At 35.1% G+C, this 11,926-nt stretch overlaps 1 protein-coding gene across 18 annotated transcripts in view; it reads left to right on the plus strand.

Annotated features, from left to right (window-relative positions):
• The window catches only part of LOC106790837 (protein groucho), an 83,098-nt gene that overhangs the window by 21,100 nt on the left and 50,072 nt on the right, over positions 1 to 11,926 (plus strand). For 15 of the 18 annotated variants that reach the window (XM_014756027.1, XM_014756030.1, XM_014756033.1 and 12 more), the window contains exons 3-4: positions 9,758 to 9,864; positions 11,515 to 11,590. In XM_014756027.1, the coding sequence (XP_014611513.1) occupies positions 9,758 to 9,864; positions 11,515 to 11,590 (183 nt within the window). The remainder of the gene's footprint in view (positions 1 to 9,757; positions 9,865 to 11,514; positions 11,591 to 11,926) is intronic. The other 3 variants (XM_014756037.1, XM_014756039.1, XM_014756041.1) reach the window with 1 other exon arrangement.

Genomic DNA, 11,926 nt, shown 5'->3' on the forward strand with positions numbered 1-11,926 from the left:
CTCATTCGTCCACACCTTGCTTTCTTTTTTCTTTTATTTAATTAAATTATACTTACATGCAGAGGAGGAATCGTTGTTGTCGATGCACTGTTATACTGCAACTAATATCATCCCTTGTATTTTTTTTCTTTTTATGTATTTACTCCCTATCTTTTTTTTCCCCTTTTTTTAGTTTAGTTTTGTTTTGTTTTTTATTCGTTGCAAAAGGGAAATGAAATCTCTTTCTCTCTTTATCCGTTGTTGCTCCTCTTTCTTCTGGTGGTTTTCCCCGTTAAATGAGAACTCGTATCTCGTAGTCGTATTTTTTTTTTTTTTTAGATGTTTGCTCTTTTTTCTTATTCTTTTTTTTTTCCAATGAAATTAAGAGAAATATTGATCAAGATAAGTCGGGAGTGGCAGAGGGAACGGGGAAAAAGGGAAATTAAATAATTAAATCTAATAATAATAAAAAGAATTATTGTATTTATTGGTCTTACTCTTATATAAATATATTTTATTAGAAATACCCAGAGACAATATTAGACCCGACAAATACTGCAACTACGAATAAATAAATAAATAAATAAATAAATAAATAAATAAATAAGGAATAAATCGCATGGTGGTAAAACTCTCTTAACTGATACAATATTTATACAATTTTATCCCGACAGATGCCTTCAACATAATTTCCATCCACCCCGTCTCTCTCCCTACTCCCCCTCTCTCTCTCTCTCTCTCTCTCACACTCCTTCTTTCTGTTTTACAAATTCCTTGGTTGGAACCCTCCATTATTCGAGCATCGAATCGAAAATCTGGCAATATTTCCAGGCTTCTCCTCCTGTCCTACGAGAATTTCTCTATATTTTCCAGGCCCTCCCCCTTTCACCCTAGTCCCTCCCTCGTTTTCCCCATGGTCTCTCTTGTACCACCACCACCCTTCTCCCTCACCCCGTATACCACCAACCCTTCTCCACATTTACCTTCTTCCTCTCTTCTTCCTTTTCTCTTCCTCCTTTTCTCTTCCTTTTCCGTCCACTAACCACCAACCAACCCTCTAACATTTTGTCCGGACGATCGCACCACCCCTTTTCTGCTCATCTATCCTTTAAATTCGTTTTAGCTTCACCCTACCGAAAGCAACGCATTGATATTTGTTAGCGCGTATTACGTGACGACATTGATTGACTCTCCTCGTTTTCTCGCTGATCGTTTTGCCGAGATTTCATTTCGAAATCGTTTCAAAATGTTTATTCTCTCTCTCTCTCTCTCTCTTTCTCTCCCATTCACTCATTCACTCATTTTTTATCTATCATTCTCACACACACACACACTTTATCTATCACTCATTCATTCTTTATCTATCTTTCTTTGTCTCTCTTACATTTTATCGTTCATTCTTTCTCACACACACACACACACACACACATTCTTTATCCGTCTATCTATCTTTGTTTCTCTCCCACACTTTATCCGTCTCTCTCTCTCTCTCTTTCTTTCGTACAGTCAGGTAACTATCTTCGAATGTTCTTTTTCATTTGTTATCTTTTCGTTTCTTTTTTTTTTTTATTTTATTTAGAAAAAAAAATAATACTTTTTCTTCCTACCTTCGATCTCATTTTTCTTTTTACCGTCGTTTATTATCGACAGTTCGGCTAGGTGAATAAGAAAAAAAAAAAAAAAAAGATAGGAAAAGAGGAAGGAAGGAAGGAAGAGAAAAAAAAAATGCAGCAGCAGCAGGGAGAAAGAAAGAAAGAAATAAAGAAAGAAAGAAGTCGAATGAAAGGAAAGTAAAGCGTATCGGAAAAGAGTTTTCGGTACGCGTTTCCGCGCTAACGTGATTTATGAACATCCCTCCCGGACATTTATTCCGATAAATTATGACAGAATTGGAGAAAACTAACGTACAGTCGGCGTAACGACTCGTTCGTTCATTCGTTCGTTCGTTCATTCGTTCGTTCGTTGTCATAACGATTAATAAGATAGAAAGAAACAAAAAAGAAAAAGAACAATGGAAAGAAGATAAAAGAACAACCAACAATAAAATGATAGCCTGCAATTGATAATTATAAATTTATTTGTTTAATTTTTATTGTGTTACTTAAACAAATGCCTCCGTGGGTACTTTGCAGCATACAGATTTGTTGCTTCACGTGCATTCCCTTTTAAATTCGCCCAAATATTAGCAACATATCAACCTTTTTATATTAAATTACCTTTTTATATTAATTTAAAGTATACTCTTTTTCTTCGGTGTGGTTGGTATTCTCTTTGGTTTCCACGTTATTCACAGAGTTTTATTTATGTGCGCGTGTATGCATGCGTGAGTCTCTTTCCCTACCCCCCTCTACCTCCCTTCACCCTTCACCCTTCGATGAGAGCAATGAGCTGCCGTGAAAGCAACTGTAATTGGTCGCTTTGTACGAGGCGCGTTCGTCCTGTTGGTTCCGTTTATTATTTGCGCACACACATACACGGTGGGCGGGGCGGGAAGGGGAAAGGAGGAGGATGTGCATCGTGCAAACGTGTATGCACACGTGCACGCGAGGGAGAGAGAGAGGGAGAGAGGAGGGGGATCTCAGTTGTTTCGCGTCGAATGCGTTTCGATGCGTTTCGATGCGTCGTCAATGTTTATTCAACTGCAGCTGTGTGTGTTGTGTCGTCAGGGTTTCGAGTAGCCGACGAGAAGTTAGTTGTTCTCTCTCTCTCTCTCTCTCTCTGTTAGATAAAAGTAAACGGATTCAAATCAATGATACTTTGATAATTAATTCGATTGTTATAAAAGAACAAAACAATTCATAATTAATTAAATCTTATCTTATAAATTGTATTTTTATCTCGTTAATTTGTTGTATTTAAATAGTACAAATTTACAGACACTTCGTTTATACCTATTCCTAGCTTTAAAAAATACTATCTCATCAATTAAAAAATTCAATTCATATATTGTATTTTAGATTGAAAAAAAAACATTCGTTTGATAATACAATGAGATCGAAAACTATTTTTTCTCTATGAATTTTTTTTCCACGGGTTAATAAAGAACAAAAAAAATTCTAAATACATAAACAAGTGGAAAAACTAAGCGGCGAGGTATTAAAGAAAACGTTAGATAAATGGTTATGGTCAAATTCATAGGCTAAATTGGAGTAAGTCTCAAGTTTCTTCTCTCTCTCTCTCTCTTTCTTGTAGAAAAAGAAGAAGAAGAAGGGAAAGGAATGGGAATGGGAAGAGGAAGAGGAAGAGGAAGGGGGAGCATCGAAAAGAAGAAAAGTTAACAAAGTTTTCGTTAGCGTGCTACGAAAGAGAACCCTTAAGAAAGTTCTCGCTTACGTCATTCCGATCGTTTGGACTATCTCAGGCCCTTTTCAAGAAAGAGAGAGAGAGAGAAAGAGAGAGAGAGAGAGAGAGAGAGAGAGACCCACCCTATTACCTTATTTACGATTCGCATGGCCATTATCTCCTGCCAACAAAGTGAACCAGCCGGTTTTTCGATACTATATATATACACACATACATATATATACTTTCCCATACCATCCTTTTCTTTTTCTACACATACAAATATTATTTATATATACTAAACGTGTAAGTGTACACGAATGTTGCACATATATGCATCAGTTTAACTTCGGTATATACAAATATATATATATATATATATATATATGCGTTTGTGCGAGTATGTGAACACGTATACGATTACATAGGATTCAATGGTGTGAAAGGTGAAAAGGGAGGGGGAGTCTTTCGGACAATGAATACAAAAGGTACCAGACATTAAACAGGAGAGAGAGAGAGATAGAGTGTGTATGCGTGTGTGTTCGTATAAGTGAGAGACAGAGAGAGAGAGAGAGAGAGGGAGGAAGGAAGAAAGAAAGGCAGAAAGAGAGGATTGGTTTGGTGACGGAGTAAGGGGGTTATAGGGGGGTTGAGAAAGAGGATGGCACATAGGTTGTTCATCGGATGAACGCTGATGCGTAGCAGTGGGGATAAATCGTGCAGCCACCACTCTCAGAGAAAGAGAAAGAAAGAAAAAAAGAGAGAGAGAGAGAGAGATTTTTTTACCTTCGATCGTTAATAACGCTACTGTCATAATTAAAAATGAAAGAGAGAATAGAAAGAAAAAAAAATACAAAAAAAAAGAGAGAATAGACAGACAGACAGACGGGCAAGAAAATAGGCCAAGAAAATTCTCGATAAAATTGATTTTAATTCTATCCCCGTGCGCGCGCGTATATATGGTACTTTTTTTTATTATTATTTCATTTTATTATTTTTTAACGTTCGTCCTTCCTTTTGTTGCTGTTTTTTATTTCTTTTTTTTTTTAGTAGGAGGACGGTGTAATCGCAATTGCGTATTCTTTCTTGCGTACTCAAAGTACTCGATTTATTAACTCGATAAGCTCACAGAGGAAAATCCGATGGACCTCCTTCTCTCGTCAAAGGGAAATACATAATATATATATATACATATGTATATAATATATTATATATTCGAAGGGGTAGAAAAAGCTTAAAGATAGGATTGGGGGTGGGTTGGGTGAGCTAGGCTGGAACAGGGTACACATAAAGCGATGTAATTAAAAAAATGTGGGTCCGGTCTTTGGATGATTAAACCGATCAGACGCGAAAAAAGAGAGAATGAGAGAGAAGAGAATGAAAAATGAAAAAAAAAAAAAAACAAAAAGGGAAAGAGAAAGAGAGAATAAATACATGTATGTGTGTGAGTGGGGGAAATGGTAAAAGAGATAAATAGTTGTATGCGTATGAGAGAGAAAGAGAGAGGCAGACAAAATGTATTTGCTTGCGAGAGAAAAAAAGAAAGAATAAGAGAGAGTGAGAGAGAGAATATTCAATCAACGTTGATTGATATGCCAGAAAGAAGGAGAGAACGATGGGGGGAGGGGGAGAGGGAAGTGAAAGGGGTAAATCTTTTCGTGTTCGTCTAATACTAGGATCTATCTACGAATAATCAATGAATCCAATTTTTATTAGATACATCGTAGTTTTATCGTAAGCCCATTTTTTACGAACGATTATAATCTTTTCTAATTAAGCGACAATGAAAATGTCCTTGTTTTCCGAGGATTGTTCTTACGATAATGATCATTTTATTTTGTTCTTTTTTTTTTTGTTTTTTTTTCAAATGAATTTACATACGAAAAGTACGATATTTAACCCTAGAACTACAAACTGGGGGAGTATATATTTACCCCTAGGGTTTTTGTAGTTCTTAAAAAAATTGTTCTGATAGCAATAATCAAACTTTTAAGTATACGAATTTTTCTATTTTTTTGATGGTAAAGAGAATGGTGAAGAACAAATTCAATTTACGGAAATGAAAGTACGGAAAAACGATCAAATCTTCATTTAACGTCTACAGATAGATAAGGGTAGATATCTACCCCAGTTGGTAGTTCTAGGATTAAAATACTTGATTATTGATATCTCTTTTTCTTGTTCGTATTTTAATCTCACGTTTCTTTCTCTCCTCTTTGGGTTTTCCCTTCCTTTGCATATTTTTTTTCTTTTATAATAACCGGTATATAATATCTTCCCATAATATATATCGGGTATTCGCGATGAGGAGTACATTTGATTTAATCGAATTTATACAAGGCATATTATATTTCGTTTTTTTTTTCTCTCTCTCTCTTTTTATTTTTGTAATATAATGAATTTAATCGAGCTTACTTTAACACATCAATTCGAAATAGAATCATTTTCTTTTTTCATCATTTCACAACGCGAACGAAAATCATATATTTTGAAGTGCATCTAGTTGAACTGCACACGTAGTTAATAGTTAACAGTAGTAGTAGAAAAATGAGAAAGAAAGTGAACTAATCGATAGCTACCCCTAACCGGTAGCTAGCTACCCTTTCCTTTTCTTTTTTTCTTTTTCTCTTTCTTTCTTTTTCTCTATGTTTTCTTTTGAAGATATTGCAAGGTATTACGACGTTCGTAGTAGTTCTCGTCGTCCTCATTTTTCAAAACGATTCCTCGTAAAAGCGAGATGAAAATGACAGAAATGACGGAGTACTTCGTCGGTTGTGTGTTAGTTTCTTACCCTTAAGATTTATAACCGTGCCACAAGCTAAACGACGAGCAAGATGGAACACACCCCCTCGTTCGACCTTAAAAAACAAAGTCCGTTAAATGCAAAACGTTCGGTCTCTTTACCTCGAAAATATATAAGAGAGAAAAAAATAAAGAAAGAAAAAGAGAAAGAGTAAGGAAGGAAAAAAGAAAAGAAGATATTTGACACGTGTATGTGTATATATATATATATATAAGTTATATAAAGATGTTTAGCATATTGTTATGTAAAATACGAATCGTTATGTTTTACATATATGGATCGTTTATTTTGAAAGTGGTATAAGTCCATTTGCAGCTAATTTTTAGTTAAATTACCCTAAAAGTAATGTATATTATCAAATTACATATCGATAAATTAATAGAAACATTGTCAAACGATCCATATATTGTATATATCTATGGTACATACGTTTTTGATATACGTATTATGTAAGTATATGCTTACGTAAAAGGGTTTTCTCAATATATTATATGTTTTAATATATTTTATAAAAATTTAAATAAGAGATAAGCCCAATTTTTTACTTTAGATATATATATGCACAAAAGTGTGAAATATTAATAATTAAAATATAAGCGCGCGACAAAAACATTTGTGTGTTTCACTTTGATATATTAAATAAATAACACGAATGGAGAGAAAAATATACGGGGTAAAATAATATTTTTAAAAAAATAGATTCTCTACCGTAGTCGACCGCAATAAAGTAACGATCCCGTTTAGCCAGTTATGATTAGAGATAGAAAGAGATAGATAGATAGATAGATAGATAGATAGATAGAATAGACCGCGTAGAAAATGTTTCCCATCTCTAAAACGGGAAAGAGAGAGAGAGAGAGAGAGTTGATCGGGAATCCGCGTGAAATATACGTAAAGCGTGGCTAACCAGCGGAACAACAACCTGTTCGATGACTGTTTCGTTTGATGATTGCAACAAGTGAGGCCCACCACCACCACCACCAACCACCTACCCACCCACCCACGCCCTCTAACCCCGTTCCCGAAACCGTTTTACCACCGACAGCCAACTCCCCGTTTCGAATTCAACAAGTGGCCAAATCATTCTACCCCGTAGTCCCGTGGACCCTCGAAAAACTGGAATTTTCCAGCCGGTGGACAGTCATTGACCATTTAACGCTGGCTACGGAATTTTCCAGCCGGATAAAACGATTCTTCCTCTCACACATACATACATATTTATATATATATGCTTATACGTACATACACACAGAGAAATATATCCCCGCGAATTCGGTTTTTTATATATATATATATATATATATATATATATCTTTTATTTGATTTTATTTTGCATTTTATGGTAGATAAAATTTCTCATTTACGAGGATACGAGATAATATCGTTATGTAAAATAACCTTATAAAATCCAAATCCCTCCCCCACCCTATCTCTCTTTGTTCGTTATCAAAGGAATCGTTTATCTCTAACAATTTAACTTTATTTATGAGATATATTAACATTCTTACACCTTTACTTTCCCTCCACCCCATTTAGATTCCTTTTTGTCAAAGATCGTCGTGCAACAACAACAACAACACCAGAACGTTTATGAAAAGAGTGAATCCTATGGTTCTACTTAATATCTCTTTATTCGTTATCAAAGGAAAGGTTGATGTAAAAGGTGGGAGGTCTACCTTCTTTCTTTGGTTGGTTGGTTGGTTCGTTGGTTGAGGTAGAATCACGAATAGAAGGAGGAAGAAGAAGAAGAAGAAGAAGGGAGATTCTTTACAAAGCCGATCGACGTCTGGCTGTGTTCAAGGGTCAGGTACAACGTAATCATTACTGTCATCGGAAAGCTCCAATCCTTTTCCCTCGTAATTTCAGTCGGCAAAAGTACCGACTCGGTATAGGAACGAACCTCTGAAGAGCCTCTGGTGGACTCTGACTTAGACCTCGGTGTGGTAGATGGGTATACCTGGTGGGAATGGTGGAATGGGTCTCATTAAGGACGCCTTCATAGCCCTTCATCGTTGCTTCTTCAATCTTTCTTCTTCTTCTTCTTCTTCTTCTACTACTACTACTACTACTACTACTAATAATACTACTAGTACTAGTACTAGTATTATTTCTTTTTATTTTGCTTCTTCATCTTCTTCTATCATGCTATCCCTATTCCAACTATCCTGACTATCCCTATTCCTCCTATTCCCTCTTCTCTTTCCCCTCCAACCCATTTCCCCCTCTATCTTACTTTAGACGTGAAACAGTTCGTCTTTTATACCTGGCTACACCACCTACCAACCTTAAAACCAACCTTACCAGATAAGAGTTCTTTCCCTATCTCTGATGGCACCTATCCTCTTTCTCTAAAGTTTCTTTTTGTTTGTTTGTGTGTGTGTATGTGTGTGCACCTTACTCGACCCAAAGGTAATCGACTGTGGTCGTTCGAAGTCCGAACTTAATTTCGTCACGAAAGATCAGGAAATCTTTTTACGATTTGTTCTTCTTCTTCTTCTTGTTTTCTTTTTTTTCGGTGTCTTTTTTTTTTTTTCTAAAGAAGTTCTTTTATTTATATGAGTTCAAGACGATTTTTTTGCTTAGAATATCTTATTCTTTATAAAAAGATAAAGATTCTTTCGATAGATCTTATTTTTTAGAATTATATTGATTTTTAAATTGTGAACAAAATCGGAGAATTAAAATGTAACGAAAACAAATGTTCTTTGTTGTTTTCCATTCGGATAAACAGTAACAATCTATCCGTCATCGAAGCAACACGTGCTTATCAATTTTATTCGACAAATTATAGTAAGTTACTCTTTTAATCAAATATAAAATTAATAATTATTATAAATATATATATATATTTATATATATCAAATCAAACTTGGAGGTGAAAAAGAAAAAGTACAAAACTTTATTCAACATTGATAATGTAAAATGCAAAAATCGTGAAATCGATTATTTTTCCTTAAAAGAAAAAGGTTGGACGATAATAATTAATCGATTTATTCTATGATACTTGAAGAATCTTCAATTTAACGGGGAGAAGAAAACTTGGATAAAGAAAGAGATAGAAGTACACAGGGATGAAAAAGAGAGAGAGAGAGAGAGATAGCGATAAAAAGCTATTGTCGCTTGACGTTACCACCAATTTGTGTGTTTTTACATTGGAAGGGTGGGAAGGGTGGGAAGGGTGAGTGAGTGGTAGGACTCGAGGGATATCTTTTCTCGAGTATACCTCTTGCGAGGATGAGGTAAACGAGAAAGAAAGAAAGAAAGAAAGAGGTGGCAAAGGGGTGAGAAGGAAGAACGGTGGGGTGAAGTTGAAGGGGGGGGGTTGATATTATATCTGTCGGTGTCGTAAACGAGCCAAAAAAAAAAATAATAAAAAATAAGAGAGGGCTGAGTTAAGAGAAAAAGAAGAAGAAGAAGAAGAAAAATAAAAAAAAAAAGCTTTATTCCGGTAGATTCGTATAAATTTGATCGTTTCTTCTTTTATATCTTCTTCTTTCCACCCTTTTTCTTTTTCTTCCTCTCTCTCTCTCTCTCTCTCTCTCTCTCTCTCTCTCTCTCTCACTTTATCTATCAATATCTATATATATATTTCGCTCTTCAACGTAATCGTATTGTCTTGTATGATAATCGAATTCTCACCTTTCAATTTTCTTCCTACAATTTTTTTTGGTTGTTCTTTGCTTTTTATTCCAGGGCGGCGGAGGAAGCGGCGGGGCTGCGGGAGGGCTGAAATTCACTGTGGCCGACACTTGTGAAAGGATCAAAGAGGAATTCAATTTCATCCAGCAACAGTACCATTCGTGAGTGTTCTCTCTCTCTCTCTCTCTTTTTTTTTTCTTCTTTTCTTTTCTCTTTTTATTTTTCTCTTTCTCTTTCTCTTTATTCTCTTCCCTTTTTTTTTTTTTTCCTTTCTTCCTCTATTTTCCTGGTTCTTTCTCGTTGTTGTCGGACGATTCTCCTCCCCCTCCTCATCCCTTCTCTCTTCAAACTACCACCCCAACCAACCAACCCACCCACTCACTCACTCACCCCCTTATCCATACCAACTCCGATGTTTCTCGAAGTTTTTACGTTTATCGACGCTCGATGTTTCTTTTCTCTTACGCTTTTCTACCTTTCTACTCTCCTTCCTCCTCCTCCTCCTCCTCCCACCTACCTACCTACCCCTTGTACTTCTCTTTTTTCTCCTCTTTCGAAAATCAAACCTTACGAGAATTGAATACCATCGGTGGCACGCATTCGATCTCCACGTATCTTTTTAACCTTTTTCTCTTTTTATCTTTGTCTTTCTATATTAATTGTTTTTAACCTTTTCTTTTTTTTTTTTTTCTTTTTCCTAACACATTTCTTTCTCTCTCACATCGTCGAATACAATTTATTTGTATTTCGTTTGAGATACATCACATTTTTGTTATGGTTAAACATGATCTAAATATTAATTAGTTCGTATAATTATAATGATTGCAACAAGATATTCAATACGATATCAATTCTATAATATAATTCTAATTATTACGATAAAATATATACGAAGTATTATAATAATAATAATAATAATAATCTTATTTTGCATATTAAAAAATAATTTAAAAAGAAATACAATCGAACGCGATATTACGATGACGTTTGCACACATTATATAATCATTATATTATATTATTATTAATTATTTTTTATCTATGTTTATCATACCATACTATATTTTAAAATGTGTTACGGTGATATTACGTAACTCGTGAGTTTTCCTTTCGTTTACAAAAAAAAATAAAAAGAATCACAAAAATAAAGTTAAGTATAATTTCAGAGAGAGAGAGAGGGAGAAAAAACTTTACCCCGTCGATTCTTTCTTTTCAACGAGTAAGAGAAAGAGAAAGAGAGTGAGAGAGAGAAAGAAATAGAAATAGAAATAAAAGGTAATAGAAAAACATAAGAAAAAGAAAGTATAAAAAAAAAAAAAAAAGAAAAGGATAGAAATAGTCGAGCATCAAGGTGGTATAGCCACCGTAATCTCGTTTACTCGCCATCCCCTTTCCCTTCTTCTACCACTCCTTACACTCTCACAGATCCTTTCTCTCTCCACCTTCCTCCCACCCTTCATTTCATCCTCCTCCTCCTCCTCTTTCGAGAAACTCGATCTCGTAGTTTAGAAGATACGTGAGTCGCGACCATGCTCGCGAATCTCGAAAGGTGCTAAAGGTTTTGTGGGTGGGGGGAAGAACGGGGAGAAGGGCTATGGTGGTTTCTCGAAGGGATTGAATTTGTAGAAATGGGGGGTTTGGTAGAATGGTATTCAATGCTTTTTGTTCTCTCTCTTTCCTTTTCTTTTTTACACTTTAATCTAAGTGTGTGTGTGTGTATGTGTATATGTTACCGTCAAAGCTGGAAATCAGTCATTGCTAGTAATTCCTCGTCATTACTCTCTGATCTCAGATGATTTTTTTAATTTTCAGGTTAAAACTCGAATGCGAAAAGCTGGCCAGCGAGAAGACCGAAATGCAGAGGCATTATGTCATGGTAAGACACTTTGTAAGTTTCTTTGCAAATTAATTTTTTTAATCCCTTTTTATTTTATTTTTTATCCTCTCGTACTCCCCCCCTCCCCACTCCACACACACACACCCTCCATAAGATAATAATATTATTAATAATCAATATTCTTGTCCCAACAGTATATTAATATATATGAGTTTCAAAGGGAAAATTGAAGACAGTTAATAAATTTTGATGAACAARTTTATTKGATCTTGTTDAACGTTTCRTCCCTTACTGGGGACTTCCTCAGCAACTACAAATTGTTGCAAATGCTACATTGAACAAACAAAACAAAAATTAAAGAAAAGACTAGAACAACATAAAAATGAT

This window comes from Polistes canadensis, unplaced genomic scaffold (genome assembly GCF_001313835.1).
Source record: "Polistes canadensis isolate GaletaPanama2010 unplaced genomic scaffold, ASM131383v1 scaffold_265, whole genome shotgun sequence".
In the NCBI taxonomy this organism is placed as follows: Eukaryota; Metazoa; Arthropoda; class Insecta; order Hymenoptera; family Vespidae; genus Polistes; species Polistes canadensis.